This window comes from Camellia sinensis, chromosome 1 (genome assembly GCF_055761805.1).
Source record: "Camellia sinensis isolate YWXY chromosome 1, ASM5576180v1, whole genome shotgun sequence".
NCBI lineage: Eukaryota > Viridiplantae > Streptophyta > Magnoliopsida > Ericales > Theaceae > Camellia > Camellia sinensis.
In genome coordinates, this window is record NC_138961.1 from 195996991 (window position 1) to 196015747 (window position 18757).

The window sequence follows — 18757 nt, forward strand, 5'->3', positions numbered from 1 at the left end:
ATCTTGTTTTATTACAGAGTAATACTAGCTATCATAAAATAAATATGGGCACTTACCAATAAGTCTTATACACAAAATTCAAAATCTATCTAATCCTAACACTACAAAAAAAAGGCACTTTTAGTGACTAAAATATTGGTTGCCAATTGCCTATTTTTTGGTCGCCAATGACATTCTATTGACCAAGAATTTTGGGCGCTACGTTTGTCGCCAAAACCCTATTGGGAAAGGCTTGGAGGGTTTTTCCAACCAAAAAACCTTTGGTCGGCAAAAAACAAGTCTTTAGCGAACCACCAACCTCCCACACCATAAACTTCATGCACCAAACTCTTCCCACTACGCCTCTATACCACCACATAATTATATATGTGACATATATTATTTATATAATACATACATCCATATTAATATAAAAGTATATGTATAAACATAATTATTTTATTTAACATAATTTATGTAAAATAAACTATTTAGTAGATAAAAAAAAGAAGACCACTTTTGGCGACTAAGCATATTTTTTAGTCGTCAATTCTATACTTTTGGCTACTAATTGTTTTTTAGTAGCTAAAAGACTTAACTTTTGCCGACCAAAGTCAGATTTGGTCGCCGAAGATGCACTTTCAGCTATTAAAATTTTGATTTCCAAAAAATTTAATTCTCGCCTTAGGATTTTAGTTTTCCGCGCTATGTTAAACTCATTAAAGACTTGCCGGAATATTCAACATCACTAGGAAGTCGCCGGAGCATCACCGAAAGTTTGTCGGAGTGTTTTGAGTATCGCCAGAAGTTCACCGAAGTGTTTTGAGCATCACTGGAAAATGTCAAGAACATCATCGAAAACTCACTAGAATATTCAAAATATTGCCTTAAAAAAAAGATTAAATGGAGAAATTATAGTTAAAAAACATAACAACAACAAACAACAATAGGAAAAAGTATATATTATTTTTCAATTTTTGTAGGGTTTAAGCAAATAATCTGTAATATTGATCAAACTGAAAAGTAAGCTTTGAAACTGTAAAATATTACAGTTTCAAAGCATTATTCTATTAAGCTGGAAAACATGTTATGAAACTTCAAAATTTAACAGTTCTAAAGAATGTTTTAAAATTGCAAAATTTTGCAGTTTTAAAGCATGATTCATTTCAGTGCCAAAAAAGCTGAAACTGGAAAAATTTACAGTTTTCACCGCCTGTAACTAAAAATTAAAAACAACTTATTCAGAATTTGAAATTTTTCTCCATTAAAATAGAAAAATAGACGTGTGTAACAGAGAAAATGTAGAAAAATCGAGAAATCAAAGGAAATGATAGATATAGAACGAATATTGTACTCCGGTAACTATTTTTGGTTTAGATCTAATTGGATCTCATGTAGATCTATTCAAATCTGATGTAGATCTCATCTTCTTTTTTTTTCGTTGGTGAGGATGAAGTCACAAGTTAATGTTGGTGGTTGGTGGTTGTTCGTAAACCCCAATCAATGTGGTCGTCGGTCACCAGTGACTATGTATTAGAAAGAGAAAGAAAGTAAGGAATGTGTGATCACCGGTCATTGGATATGACAAAGAGAAGGAAAAGAAAAAGAAAAAAAAAAAAGAGAAAATGAGAGAGAGAGAGAGAGAGAGAGAGAGAGAGAGAGAGAGAGGAAAACGTGTAGGACTTTTAGGTCTACTCCAAAAGTTGTTGGATTAAATAGTGTACACATATTTCAAACAGGACCTACGGGTAATATCCCCAAAAAATATCATGAAAATTTTTTATGAAGATTCTTCACTATTAGATTACACACACAATAAAACACCACACACTAATCAAACAACGAAAAATCTTTATAAAATATTTTATGATATTTCTTTCATTATATCTAATATTATTCTTTATTAAAAAAAAACATATGTAACAAAAAGATGAGTGAGATAAAGGAAGACAGTAATACAACTTTTTTTTTTAGATGGGCATATGAGTTGGACTTCGAAATAACCCATTGGAACGGGCCTCACCCTCGAACTCAAGCTTATTCCATATATTTTAAGGCCGAACCTAGGCTAAGCTAAATCTTAATAAACAATCTTGTTCGACACTAGAAGGCCAAACAAGCTGACTTGGATCTAATTTTCATTTCGTCCTTCTCTTTCTTCAACTTGGACCCAATATGCTTCTTCTTCAGTAATTAACAATGAAACACTGAGAAGAGAATAACATGCCTGAGACATGCCTAAAAATGGCTGGAAAGAAGATGTCATAGCTGAGATGATAAGAATGAGAGTTTTTTTTTAATTGATTTTATATTAAAGTTATTATTTGGCTATACCATAAAATTAAAATATTATATATTTTAGGGTAATTTATGGAAATTAATAGGTGTATGGAGGATAAATTATATATTTAAATAATTTAATAGGAGTACTGAGAAATTCGACATACTAATTGATTTTTTGGGTGTAAATATAGAAACCCCTACCCCACCCAATTTGTTAATTCTATATTATATTAAAACTTGAAATAGGCTCAATTTTTGTTTTATTGCTTGAGACTCAGTTTAAGAGGTCCCAAAAAAATTCTATTGGACCCAATAAATATATAAGTATTGTTAGGCTTAATTAAAAATTTACATATTCAATCCAAAAAAATTAATATATATATATAAATATATATTATATAATTAGTCCAAATAGAGTCTCATGTCAACAACCCACCACCTTGCCAAAATAAAAACTTCTTTTTTCTTCTTCTTCTTCTTCTTCTTCTTCTTCTTCTTCTCTCTCTCTCTCTCTCTCTCTCTCTCTCTCTCTCTCATATATATATATATATATATATATCAAATTTTAATAGAATAAACTCTCTCTAATATATATATATATATATATATATCAGATTTTAATAGAATAAAGAACTTTGTCTTAATTTTTTTTGCCTTCTCTCCTTATCATATTTTAATTGAATAATTTTATCCTAATTTCTCTATCTTAATTTTGTTTGTCATAATTGTTTTGCCCTCTCAACTATCACAGTTTAAGTGAATAATTTTTCCCCTAGTTTTGTTTGTCCTAATTTGTTCCAATAATTTGTGTTTTGCTATTGGATAGTTAATGGATTGTGATTTATATGGATTATGATTGTGTAATTAGATATCAGTGTATAATGTTAGTTGTGTTAATTATTGCTAAATTATAAAACAACAAGGTCGTATTTTAACCCTTTTTAATATTTGTATTGATTTCTCCCTATCTTATTATATAAAAGTAAATTTTAATTTATAATTTTAATGATTATAAGTGTAAGGAAACTTTTTGGGACTACTAAACATTAAAAAAAAATTAATATATATCAAGCCACATATAAGTCAAATTATGATTTTTTTTTTTTTTTGGGGTAGATCTTAAACATTTTCCTTAATTATATGATCTCTTCCATGTAGATTTCTTTGGATGCTCTTTTATTCCAATTTCATCAATTTTCCATTCAACTTTTGAAATACCAACAAAATATAAAAATAAATAAAATAAGTCTAAATTAAATATAAAATAGGTCTAATAAAATATAATTTAAGGATATAAAATATGCACAATAATAGACGCCATTAAATTTTTTCGCTACGCTATTAGTCTAAGGGATTGTTTGTGATGATCTAAATAAGTGTATTTTTTAAATTTCTACAAAATGATGTACAAAAAAGTAGAGAAGTAATATCACTCAATAAGTACACTTATTTAGGAGATGCCAAACAAACTCTAACTTACCAGAATACTCAATAATTAGACCATCTTCAACCCAAACTCAAATCTTTCATCAAATTTAAATTTGATGAAAATTTGGTGAAAACGGTATTCTAACTGTTTCACCAAATTGGTGTTAAATTGAGGGAATCCTATTTTTTTTTTATCAAATTAAGTTTCATCAAATCTTGCAAGTGAACATTAGTGGACGATCGGATAGATGACCTATCGATTAACCGGGTAGACGATTGAATTGGGAAAAAATTTGAAGAAAATTTACACTTCAAATTTACACTAGACCGGTTGATTGTCATGGCATCCTCCTGGTCGTCCTTTCAATAAACTGATTGTTTGATAAAAATTAAAAATTTAACATTAAAACGCTTAATATCAAATAAAACTTTTAACTCAAATCTTTACTTAAATTTGATACCTACTAATATGGATTGTGTTGACTGAAGTGGTGACAAGTTGTACATTACATAGAAAATATCTACCTCGGCCAATCACTTGGGACAGGTGCCGTACATGACACACAAAAATATCATCAGCCAACCACTTGATACATGTACTGACAACAAAGTTTGTACATTGGATGTATATTGTACACAGAAACTATCCACATCAGTGATTGACAACAAGTGATTAGGCAACACAGTACAACGTACATTACACAGAAAATATCCACATCGGCTTCACATGTTTTTTTTTTCTTTTCTTTTTCTTTTTTTCACATGACATAAAGATCAACCATCTTCATCATCTGCTGGTATAAATTGAGAATGATGGTGGATCAGTCCCTTTAAACCTACCATTGATATGAATTTTTCCACTTTGAAAATGCCTGGTTTCTCCCCCAAATCCAAAACTAACTACCATGTTCGATCCATTAGCTCGCAGGCTCGATCACACCCAACTGCACTTCGAATCGAATAACAGCTCAACAAACTCAAGATATGGAAATCATCATCCTCTTCATCAAATACAGAGACGATTCGCATTTGCTTAATTGGCCTTGGAGATCTGTACATATGCATTGAACAACTTCTTGCTCTGCCACTCACCCAACAAGCTCAAAAAAGCCAAAAATGGGTGATCAAATTGTTAGAAGAGTCCGTTAAATACATAGATATATGTAGCAACACAAGGGATTCAATTTTGGAAATAAAGTCAAATCTTCAAACCCTTCAATCCGCTCTTCGGAGAAGAAAAATCGGTATTGCTATCAACGATTACAAGTGCTCTAGTAAGAAGATGAAGAAGGAAGTTTTGAAATCACTCGCGGAATTGAAGAAATTCGATAGCAAATTATAGGTCTCTAATCTATCAGATTCAGATGAGAACATGTTTGCAGTGGTTAGAGAAGCGAGTTTGATCATGATTTCGATCTTTGAATCGCTCTTCTTGTTTCTTTGTGCACCATTGGGGAGGCCGAGGACTAGAAAATGGTCATTGGTTTCGAAAATGGCGAGCGGAGAAGATTTGATGTTATATTGTTCAGAGAGAGATGGTGAGGGGGAGAAGATTGAATGTGTACTGGGAAGGTTGGAGGATTTGAATGGGAGTGTTAGATTTAATGTATAGATGTATAGAGAAAGAGGGAATTGTGTATATGAATGTTATATTGATATATTCAATGTGATACATAAGGAGAAGTTTACTTTTCTTTATAGAGAGAAAAGTATGTTCAGTGTTGTTAAAGGAACCGAAAGTAAAGACATCATGATTACAGCTTGGACACTTTACAGCTAATAACACTAACAGCTAATAACATATAATACATTAATAGCCCCCCTCAAACTCAAGGAGGATAGGCACAAACCAACTTGAGTTTGGAGAGAGTAACAAAACAGGAAAATAAACTAAAAATAAAATAGGATAGGAGACACTATATGGTCGTGTCAGATCATTGTTGAAGACACTGTGTGGTCGTGTTAGACCGATGTAGCAGCTAACCGAAATCAATATCAAAACAGTTTACGAGGTCATGCCGGACCGATGTAGAAACTAACCGGAATCAATGTCGGGACAGTTTACGGGGTCATGCCGGACCGTTGTAAAAGCTAACCGGAATCAATGTCGGGACAGTTTACGGGGTCATGCCGGACCGTTGTAGAAGAATTTGGTGGTGCACCAAGGGGGCGACTTAGGGAGTGCGCCATGGGGTGGCTTGAGTGGTTCCCATGGTGTATAACCATGCTCACCAGCTTGGGTGGTTCGCATGGTGTGTGTCACGACCCAAACCTGGCCCTATGGGTTTAGCACCGTAACCAGCCAGTAATCCGAGATTACCGAAGGCCTGCAGAACAGTAGTACAGTAAAACAGAGTACAGGGCCTGGCGGAAGCCAATACAGTAAATAAATAATGCCCAATGAGCTGTGACAGTCTGTATGCCAAAAGATTTTTCATGCATTCATATATTCATAACAGTACAGGCTATACAAAATTTACAGTCACACAGTACAGGGACCTAATCCCTTGATAACAGTACAGTTAGTAGCTGACAGTCTATACAGTAAACCAAACAGTACGGAGACAGACGGGGGAAAAACAAGACACCCCAAAGCCATAGCATGGCAACCCAGAACCTCGCAGTGAGGCACAAAGGCTGGCTTGACAAAACTGGAGTCTAACCCACGCTCCTAGCTTCGATCTGGTGACTGAGCACCTACATATATATATAAACAGTGAGCTAAAGCCCAGTGAATAACATAATGCGTAAAGGGGTTATGAATGAAATGTCCTTACAGTAATGAAATCAGTTCATTAAACAATACTTCAGTCTTTCAGTCAGAACAGTTATTCAATCATATGTGGTACATCCATTAGCATAGCAATAAACAGTAGGTCTTAAAGACCGAGCAGTAATGATGGCCATCAATCAGTAAACAGTAGTGGTTCCACGAGGGAACCGATAGAGATCTCTGTAACAGTAACAGTAAACAGTAGGTGCTAAGGATGCCACAATACAGTTCAGAATATAGGACATACATTCATTCAGTTAACAGTAATCAGTTCAGAAAACGGTACAGTTCAGTTATTCAGAAGATAATCATTTGTGAACATATCTTTACACAATCGTTACTCACAGAGTTCGGGCTACAGTATGCTAGAGCGTGTCTCCCCAGTCGCCAACCCTACACAGTTAACAGATTGAACACACTAAGCTACATAGTTGAAAACGTGTAGGACTTTTAGGTCTACTCCAAAAGTTGTTGGATTAAATAGTGTACACATATTTCAAACAGGACCTACGGGTAATATCCCCAAAAAATATCATGAAATTTTTTTATGAAGATTCTTCACTATTAGATTACACACACAATAAAACACCACACACTAATCAAACAATGAAAAATCTTTATAAAATATTTTATGATATTTCTTTCATTATATCTAATATTATTCTTTATTAAAAAAAAAAAAACATATGTAACAAAAAGATGAGTGAGATAAAGGAAGACAGTAATACAACTTTTTTTTTTAGATGGGCATATGAGTTGGACTTCGAAATAACCCATTGGAACGGGCCTCACCCTCGAACTCAGGCTTTTTCCATATATTTTAAGGCCGAACCTAGGCCAAGCTAAATCTTAATGAACAATCTTGTTCGACACTAGAAGGCCAAACAAGCTGACTTGGATCTAATTTTCATTTCGTCCTTCTCTTTCTTCAACTTGGACCCAATATGCTTCTTCTTCAGTAATTAACAATGAAACACTGATAAGAGAATAACATGCCTGAGACATGCCTAAAAATGGCTGGAAAGAAGATGTCATAGCTGAGATGATAAGAATGAGAGTTTTTTTTAATTGATTTTATATTAAAGTTATTATTTGGCTATACCATAAAATTAAAATATTATATATTTTAGGGTAATTTATGGAAATTAATAGGTGTATGGAGGATAAATTATATATTTAAATAATTTAATAGGAGTACTGAGAAATTCGACATACTAATTGATTTTTTGGGTGTAAATATAGAAACCCCTACCCCACCCAATTTGTTAATTCTATATTATATTAAAACTTGAAATAGGCTCAATTTTTGTTTTATTGCTTGAGACTCAGTTTAAGAGGTCCCAAAAAAATTCTATTGGGCCCAATAAATATATAAGTATTGTTAGGCTTAATTAAAAATTTACATATTCAATCCAAAAAAATTAATATATATATATATAAATATATATTATATAATTAGTCCAAATAGAGTCTCATGTCAACAACCCACCACCTTGCCAAAATAAAAACTTCTTTCTTCTTCTTCTTCTTCTTCTTCTTCTCTCTCTCTCTCTCTCTCTCTCTCTCATATATATATATATATATATCAAATTTTAATAGAATAAACTCTCTCTAATATATATATATATATATATATATCAGATTTTAATAGAATAAAGAACTTTGTCTTAATTTTTTTTGCCTTCTCTCCTTATCATATTTTAATTGAATAATTTTATCCTAATTTCTCTATGTTAATTTTGTTTGTCATAATTGTTTTGCCCTCTCAACTATCACAGTTTAAGTGAATAATTTTTCCCCTAGTTTTGTTTGTCCTAATTTGTTCCAATAATTTGTGTTTTGCTATTGGATAGTTAATGGATTGTGATTTATATGGATTATGATTGTGTAATTAGATATCAGTGTATAATGTTAGTTGTGTTAATTATTGCTAAATTATAAAACAACAAGGTCGTATTTTAACCCTTTTTAATATTTGTATTGATTTCTCCCTATCTTATTATATAAAAGTAAATTTTAATTTATAATTTTAATGATTATAAGTGTAAGGAAACTTTTTGGGACTACTAAACATTAAAAAAAAATTAATATATATCAAGCCACATATAAGTCAAATTATGATTTTTTTTTTTTTTTTGGGGTAGATCTTAAACATTTTCCTTAATTATATGATCTCTTCCATGTAGATTTCTTTGGATGCTCTTTTATTCCAATTTCATCAATTTTCCATTCAACTTTTGAAATACCAACAAAATATAAAAATAAATAAAATAAGTCTAAATTAAATATAAAATAGGTCTAATAAAATATAATTTAAGGATATAAAATATGCACAATAATAGACGCCATTAAATTTTTTCGCTACGCTATTAGTCTAAGGGATTGTTTGTGATGATCTAAATAAGTGTATTTTTTAAATTTCTACAAAATGATGTACAAAAAAGTAGAGAAGTAATATCACTCAATAAGTACACTTATTTAGGAGATGCCAAACAAACTCTAACTTACCAGAATACTCAATAATTAGACCATCTTCAACCCAAACTCAAATCTTTCATCAAATTTAAATTTGATGAAAATTTGGTGAAAACGGTATTCTAACTGTTTCACCAAATTGGTGTTAAATTGAGGGAATCCTATTTTTTTTTTTTATCAAATTAAGTTACATCAAATCTTGCAAGTGAACATTAGTGGACGATCGGATAGATGACCTATCGATTAACCGGGTAGACGATTGAATTGGGAAAAAATTTGAAGAAAATTTACACTTCAAATTTACACTAGACCGGTTGATTGTCATGGCATCCTCCTGGTCGTCCTTTCAATAAACTGATTGTTTGATAAAAATTAAAAATTTAACATTAAAACGCTTAATATCAAATAAAACTTTTAACTCAAATCTTTACTTAAATTTGATACCTACTAATATGGATTGTGTTGACTGAAGTGGTGACAAGTTGTACATTACATAGAAAATATCTACCTCGGCCAATCACTTGGGACAGGTGCCGTACATGACACACAAAAATATCATCGGCCAACCACTTGATACATGTGCTGACAACAAAGTTTGTACATTGGATGTATATTGTACATAGAAACTATCCACATCAGTGATTGACAACAAGTGATTAGGCAACACAGTACAACGTACATTACACAGAAAATATCCACATCGGCTTCACATGTTTTTTTTTTCTTTTTCTTTTTCTTTTTTTCACATGACATGAAGATCAACCATCTTCATCATCTGCTGGTATAAATTGAGAATGATGGTGGATCAGTCCCTTTAAACCTACCATTGATATGAATTTTTCCACTTTGAAAATGCCTAGTTTCTCCCCCAAATCCAAAACTAACTACCATGTTCGATCCATTAGCTCGCAGGCTCGATCACACCCAACTGCACTTCGAATCGAACAACAGCTCAACAAACTCAAGATATGGAAATCATCATCCTCTTCATCAAATACAGAGACGATTCGCATTGGCTTAATTGGCCTTGGAGATCTGTACATATGCATTGAACAACTTCTTGCTCTGCCACTCACCCAACAAGCTCAAAAAAGCCAAAAACGGGTGATCAAATTGTTAGAAGAGTCCGTTAAATACATAGATATATGCAGCAACACAAGGGATTCAATTTTGGAAATGAAGTCAAATCTTCAAACCCTTCAATCCGCTCTTCGGAGAAGAAAAATCGGTATTGCTATCAACGATTACAAGTGCTCTAGTAAGAAGATGAAGAAGGAAGTTTTGAAATCACTCGCGGAATTGAAGAAATTCGATAGCAAATTATAGGTCTCTAATCTATCAGATTCAGATGAGAACATGTTTGCAGTGGTTAGAGAAGCGAGTTTGATCATGATTTCGATCTTTGAATCGCTCTTCTTGTTTCTTTGTGCGCCATTAGGGAGGCCGAGGACTAGAAAATGGTCATTGGTTTCGAAAATGGCGAGCGGAGAAGATTTGATGTTATATTGTTCAGAGAGAGATGGTGAGGGGGAGAGGATTGAATGTGTACTGGGAAGGTTGGAGGATTTGAATGGGAGTGTTAGATTTAATGTATAGATGTATAGACAAAGAGGGAATTGTGTATATGAATGTTATATTGATATATTCAATGTGATACATAAGGAGAAGTTTACTTTTCTTTATAGAGAGAAAAGTATGTTCAGTGTTGTTAAAGGAACCGAAAGTAAAGACATCATGATTACAGCTTGGACACTTTACAGCTAATAACACTAACAGCTAATAACATATAATACATTAATAGCCCCCCTCAAACTCAAGGAGGATAAACACAAACCAACTTGAGTTTGGAGAGAGTAACAAAACAGGAAAATAAACTAAAAATAAAATAGGATAGGAGACACTATATGGTCGTGTCAGATCATTGTTGAAGACACTGTGTGGTCGTGTTAGACCGATGTAGCAGCTAACCGAAATCAATATCAAAACAGTTTATGAGGTCATGCCGGACCGATGTAGAAACTAACCGGAATCAATGTCGGGACAGTTTACGGGGTCATGCCGGACCGTTGTAAAAGCTAACCGGAATCAATGTCGGAACAGTTTACGGGGTCATGCCGGACTGTTGTAGAAGAATTTGGTGGTGCACCAAGGGGGCGACTTAGGGAGTGCGCCATGGGGTGGCTTGAGTGGTTCCCATGGTGTATAACCATGCTCACCAGCTTGGGTGGTTCGCATGGTGTGTGTCACGACCCAAACCTGGCCCTATGGGTTTAGCACCGTAACCAGCCAGTAATCCGAGATTACTGAAGGCCTGCAGAACAGTAGTACAGTAAAACAGAGTACAGGGCCTGGCGGAAGCCAATACAGTAAATAAATAATGCCCAATGAGCTGTGACATTCTGTATGCCAAAAGATTTTTCATGCATTCATATATTCACAACAGTACAGGCTATACAAAATTTACAGTCACACAGTACAGGGACCTAATCCCTTGATAACAGTACAGTTAGTAGCTGACAGTCTATACAGTAAACCAAACAGTACGGAGACAGACGGGGGAAAAACAAGACACCCCAAAGCCATAGCATGGCAACCCGGAACCTCGCAGTGAGGCACAAAGGCTGGCTTGACAAAATTGGAGTCTAACCCACGCTCCTAGCTTCGATCTGGTGGCTGAGCACCTACATATATATATAAACAGTGAGCTAAAGCCCAGTGAATAACATAATGCGTAAAGGGGTTATGAATGAAATGTCCTTACAGTAATGAAATCAGTTCATTAAACAATACTTCAGTCTTTCAGTCAGAACAGTTATTCAATCATATGTGGTACATCCATTAGCATAGCAATAAACAGTAGGTCTTAAAGACCGAGCAGTAATGATGGCCATCAATCAGTAAACAGTAGTGGTTCCACGAGGGAACCGACAGAGATCTCTGTAACAGTAACAGTAAACAGTAGGTGCTAAGGATGCCACAATATAGTTCAGAATATAGGACATGCATTCATTCAGTTAACAGTAATCAGTTCAGAAAACGGTACAGTTCAGTTATTCAGAAGATAATCATTTGTGAACATATCTTTACACAATCGTTACTCACAGAGTTCGGGCTACAGTATGCTAGAGCGTGTCTCCCCAGTCGCCAACCCTACACAGTTAACAGATTGAACACACTAAGCTACATAGTTGGGAAAGATAACAACTTAATCCCTAATGCCTCGGTGTGTTCTACATCTATATCCTCAACAAGATGTCTTAAACTAGGCCTAAGAATGCCTAGAATGGGATGAGGATGCAAAGATGCACATTTAAAAGCATTTTCAGAATTTTCAGAAAAACAAAGTCCCGCTCGAGCGCAGGTTTCCCCGCTCGAGCGGTCATGCAACAAAGGTACACGCTCGAGCGTAAACTTTCCCGCTCGAGCATACTGTAAAAGTACTGGATAGGTGAAATCTCTGCCTGACGCCCGCTCGAGCTTGAGACATGACTACGCTCGAGCGCCCAATCCTCCGCTCGAGCGGACTGTAAAACAGTGCAGAGATACTGGATGCTCGGATTCCACGCTCGAGCGGCACTTCCCCCGCTCGAGCGGAAGTGCAGAATCTGGGAATTCCAGATTGCACCTCCAAGCTCAAACTCACATTCAAATGCAACAAAACCAATCCTCTTGGGCCCATTTTCTGGAAAACATTTATAAACACATAGAATATCATAGTTCAAAGCTCAATTTTGAGAAATCAAGGCCCAAGGGTGTTTACATCAAACTCAATTTCAAACCATTTTACAAGAATATGAAGAACATGCAAACATGCATGAATTCAAATCATTTTGAAGCTCCAATTTGATGCTCTAAGGAGCCAATTCTTTTCAAAACATGGTGAAACCATGGACTTAACATAATTATGAACATGCATGTAATCTTTTTGCCATGAATTCAACTCAAACTCCAACAATACTAACATGCATGCATGAAATGAGCTTCAATTCACATTAATGAACCAATTCATGACTTAGCTCCATAATTTAACATGGACCATGCAAGAATTAGTTCAACCACAAGAATGAGAAGATGAAATCCTTACCTAGGTTCCTTGAATGCAAATCTAGAGGTTCAATCATGCACTTAAGCTTTCAATTCCTCAAGATTTAAGCCAAATCTCTATGTTGAATTCACTACTCCCCCTTCCTCTCTCTCTAAGGTCGGCAAGAGCTCAAACAAGGCTGAGGAAATGTTTGTTTCAATGAGTACAACGCTCTAGCATGATATACTAAGGGCCCACTAGCAATGGCAAGATGGTAGATAAGCCTAGTTCTTTAATTAACTTATTCTAATCCAAGTTAATCATACTTAAACAGTTTTCAGATACATATACCATAAAATCACATTAATTATGATGATCATAAAACATCAATCAATTCCCGGTTCGGCCGCCGATAAGGCCTTCAATTAACAATTTAAACATAAAACACGAACAGATCAAACAAACAGTCAACAGATAAAATGCAATTCAAACAGATGTATTCATTCAATTCAGTTTCAATTTCGGTCAGTCAGTTCAGTACTTTAATCAGTTCGACTATCAGTCATAATCAGTTCGGTTTAACGGAAATCAATGTTTAGCGGTAATCAGTGGTGAAGGTTATTACAGTCTCCCCTCCTTATAAAGAGTTTAGTCCTCTAAACTCGAGTTACCTTCGTTCTGGAAAAAAACAGGATTCAGTGGAAACAGTTCAGGATATCTTTTAGCCATGTCATCTTCCCTTTCCCAAGTGGCATACATACCACCATGGTTCTGCCAGTCAACTTTCACTAGCGGGATCTCTTTGTTCCTCAGTTTCTTGATCCGTCTGTTTACAATCTGTATAGGCCGTTCCTCGTAAGTGTAGTCATCGCTCAGCACTACACGGGTAGGCTCTATTACATGGAAGGGATCCCGGAGATAATCTCTTAACATCGAAATGTGGAAAACATTATGCATGTGCTCCATTTCAAGAGGGAGCGCAACTTGATACGCCACCGGATTAATTTTCTCAATAATCTCATATGGTCCGACGTATCTTGGTGCTAACTTGCCTTTGACTCCAAAACGAGCCTGGCCCTTCATTGGTGTCACTTTTACAAATACGTGATCACCCACTTCATACTCTCTGTTTCGTCTTCTGACATCTGCATAACTCTTCTGCCTGCTCTGTGCAGTTTTTAATCTCTGTTGTATCAATTTCACTTTCTCAGTTGTTTCATAAACAATCTCGAGCCCAAGCAAAGGCCCATCTCCAACTTCTGCCCAGCAAATCGGAGATCTACATTTCCTGCCATACAGCGCCTCGAAAGGCACCATGCCAATACTCGAGTGATAGCTGTTGTTGTAAGCAAATTCAGCTAAGGGCAAATGACTTTCCCAGTTTCCCTGAAAATCAAGGACACACATTCTCAGTAAATCCTCCAGAGTTTGGATGGTCCTTTCTGATTGGCCATCTGTCTGAGGATGATAGGCACTACTCAGCCTCAATTCAGTACCCAATGCAGTCTGTAGACTTTGCCAAAACCTCGATGTAAACTTTGAATCCCTGTCAGAAACAATAGACACAGGCACTCCATGCAGTCTCACAATCTCATCAATATAAATCACGGCCAATTTATCCGCATTATAAATTGTTTTGACAGGTAAGAAGTGAGCAGATTTAGTAAGTCTATCAACAATAACCCAAATTGAATCCATACCTTTTCTGGAGCGAGGTAATCCAACGATAAAATCCATCGTGACATGCTCCCATTTCCACTCTGGTATGGGTAGGGGTTGCAATAATCCGGCAGGTCGTTGATGTTCAGCTTTGACCTGTTGGAAATGAAGGTATTTGGACACAAAGTCAGCAATTTCTTTCTTCATTCCTGGCCACCAAAAATTCTGTTTCAGATCTTGGTACATTTTCGTATTCCCCGGGTGGATAGACAATTTCGAATTGTGGTCTTCTTGCAGAACTCTTCTTTTCAGTTCAATATCATTCGGTACACACAGTCTTTCATGAAATTTCAGTACATTGTTCTCAAATTTGAATCCCGGTCTCGGTTTGGATTCTCTTTCTTCGATGATCTTCTTCACGAAGTCATCCAGCTGCTGTTTCTCTTTAATCTCTTCAATCAGTGCCGGTTGAGCAGAAATAGCAGCTAAGGTTCCACCTTGTTCTCGTGAAACAATTTCAATTTCAGATTTTTCAAGGTCACAAAGCAACTCTTTCTGTCCTGTAAGCAAACATGCTAAGTTTCCAATCGATTTCCGGCTCAATGCATCGGCAACGGTATTGGCTTTTCCCGGATGGTACAAAATCTGTAGGTCGTAGTCTTTAATCAGTTCTAGCCATCTCCGCTGTTTCATGTTCAGTTCTTTCTGTGTGAAGAAATATTTTAAGCTCTTGTGGTCGGTGTATACTGCGCATGTCACCCCATACAGATAGTGACGCCAAATTTTCAGTGCAAACACCACTGCAGCAAGTTCCAGATCATGGGTCGGGTAGTTCTTTTCATGCGGTCTCAGTTGTCGGGAAGCATAGGCAATTACTCTCCCATTCTGCATTAAAACACATCCCAAACCCTTATGAGAAGCATCACTAAATACAGTATAACCATCCGTACCTGAAGGTAAGGTAAGAACCGGTGCAGTCACCAATCGAGTTTTCAACTCCTGGAAAGCAGATTCTCTTTGGTCAGTCCAGTCAAATGATATCCCCTTCTGAGTTAGTTGAGTCAATGGTAAAGCAATTTTGGAGAAATCTCTGACAAATCTTCTATAATATCCAGCCAAACCCAAAAAGCTTCGGACTTCCATCACATTTGTTGGTCTAGGCCAGTTCACTACAGCTTCAATTTTCTGCGGGTCAACAGAAATTCCATTTTTGCTAACAACATGCCCCAAAAACATAACATGGTCAAGCCAAAATTCACATTTAGACAGTTTAGCATACAGTTTCTGTTCTCTTAGGGTTTGTAGGGCAAGTCTCAGATGATGTTCATGTTCTTCCATACTTTTGGAGTAAATCAATATGTCATCAATGAATACAACAATAAAATTGTCAAGGTATGGTTTAAAGATTCTGTTCATAAGGTCCATAAAGGCAGCAGGGGCATTCGTGACTCCGAATGGCATAACTAAAAATTCATAATGGCCATACCTCGTTCTAAAAGCAGTTTTTATCAGTGTCTTCCGGTTTCACCTTCAGTTGATGATACCCCGATCTGAGATCAATCTTGGAGAACACTTGTGCACTCTGTAACTGATCAAATAAATCATCAATACGTGGCAATGGGTATTTATTTTTCACAGTTACCTTGTTCAATTCACGGTAATCAATACACAGTCTCAGCGAGCCATCTTTCTTCTTTACAAACAAAACAGGAGCGCCCTACGGCGAAGTGCTAGGCCTGATAAACTTCTTATCCAGCAGTTCCTGCAGTTGCACTTTCAATTCTTTTAGTTCGGTTGGAGCCATTCTGTAAGGAGCTTTCAATATCGGCTGTGTACCCGGAATCACATCAACGGTAAATTCAATCTCTCTGTCAATCAAATCCCCTGGCAGATCATCTGGAAATACATATAGGAATTCCCTGACTATAGGAATGCAATTCACATCAGTCTTAACACTATCATCAGTAGACATAGTCAGTACAGAGCACAGATATCCCTTACACCCCTTTCTAATTAATTTAACAGCTTTCACTGACGAAATCAAATACGGAGGAGGTACTACTCCACTCCCATTAAACACAAATTCAGGCAAACCAGGTGGACGGAAAACAACTTGCTTGGTCACACAATCAATAGTGGCATGATATTTTTGTAACCAATCCATCCCCAATATTACATCAAAATGATCGATGTTCAATGGTAGTAAATCAATAAACAGATGCATATCCCCAACAATGATTTCACATGCGGGGTACATATAAGCACATGCCATGGATCCTCCTACGGGTGATGATACGGCTAGTAGATAGTTCATGGGTTCTAAGGGTCTATTCAATTTCCGTGAGAAAGCATGCGATACATAAGAATGTGTAGACCCCGAATCAATCAATACATATGCATTTTGTGTACAAATAGAGAGGATACCTGACACAACGGTTTTAGTATTTTGCACGTCTCCCGGTACTAGGGCGAACACTCGGCCCTGCCTCATGGGCTCCTTCCCGGTAGCTTTGGGGTTAGGCTTTGGTGCTACAGTTGACGCTGCTGCGCTTGGTGCAGCTTTACTACTGGCCTGTGGAGCAGAGGGGCAGTCTTTAACCATGTGGCCCACTTTGCCACACCTGTAACAGGCTCCAGATATTTTGTAGCAGACCCCTTTGTGCTTCTTGCCACACTCAGAACACGGTGGTATGAAACCACTCCCTTGGCTGGGGCTAGTTATTGACCCCATATTCTGTTTCTTGTTCGCTGGGTTATGCTTGCCCTTCTTAAATTTGAAACCCTGCCTTTTACCACGCCATTCAGACGCTGGTGGTTCGGTTTTCAGTGCTTCAATGTTTGATTCAGCCATCAAGGCTCGGTCAAGAACATTTACATAGTTCGGTAGCTTCAAAACATTTATTCTGTCGAGAATTGCAACATTAAGGCCGCCTTCAAATTTCCTGGCCTTCTTATATTCAGTGTCCACCATATGCGGTGCATATCTAGCAAGCTCGGTGAATCTCGTCTCATATTCCGCAACGGACATTGTGCCCTGCTTCAGCTGTTCAAATTCAGTCACTTTTCTATCCCTGACACACTGAGGGAAATACTTTTCAAAGAAGGACTCCTTGAACTGAGCCCAAGTCATAACAGTATTTGTATTGCGAATCAACATCCACCACCTTCTAGCTTCTTCTTGTAGGGTGAAGGTACCTAACAATACTTTATTCGCTTCTGAGCACGGAAACACCTCAAATAGTTTTTCTGTTTCCAGCACCCAAGCTTCAGCCTTTAGTGGTTCCAGTCCTCCCTGAAAGGATGGCGGTTTCATCTTGCTGAATTTATGGGTGAGAGCAATAATATCCCCATCATTCGCATTCGCATTAGGTTCCGGCTGTACCGGAGGAGGAGGTGGGGGCTGTTGGTTCTGTTGTTGTTCAAGTCTAGCAGTTATCAGTTCCATCATTCTTTCCATTCTTTCCATTCTTGCCTCAGTAGATGAGGATTCAGGTTCATTTGCATTGTCCATTTCGCTATAAGCTGTTATAACAGTTATAGCAATTGTAACATAAACAGTTGCATATTTAGACAGTTATCACATCAACATGTATTCAGTCATAACATAGCCACACACTTTTCAAGTTCATGAAATTCCCTAATCACTTCTCTAGGACACCCTATAGCTCATTTGGACACGTGTGTGCGGTATAACTCGTGGTTAAGTATCGTTCTGATACCACTCTGTCACGACCCAAACCCGGCCCTATGGGTTTAGCACCGTAACCGGCCAGTAATCCGAGATTACTGAAGGCCTGCAGAACAGTAGTACAGTAAAACAGAGTACAGGGCCTGGCGGAAGCCAATACAGTAAATAAATAATGCCCAATGAGCTGTGACAGTCTGTATGCCAAAAGATTTTTCATGCATTCATATATTCACAACAGTACAGGCTATACAAAATTTACAGTCACACAGTACAGGGACCTAATCCCTTGATAACAGTACAGTTAGTAGCTGACAGTCTATACAGTAAACCAAACAGTACGGAGACAGACGGGGGAAAAACAAGACACCCCAAAGCCATAGCATGGCAACCCGGAACCTCGCAGTGAGGCACAAAGGCTGGCTTGACAAAACTGGAGTCTAACCCACGC

General features: G+C 36.6%; 1 protein-coding gene across 1 annotated transcript; it reads left to right on the forward strand.

Annotated features, from left to right (window-relative positions):
* The first annotated feature begins 9790 nt into the window (after nt 1-9790).
* On the forward strand, nt 9791-10264 carry LOC145821998 (uncharacterized). The gene has a single exon (XM_082918569.1). The coding sequence runs from the start codon at nt 9791-9793 to the stop codon at nt 10262-10264; it is 474 nt and encodes a 157-aa protein (XP_082774695.1).
* Nucleotides 10265-18757: the final 8493 nt, after the last annotated feature.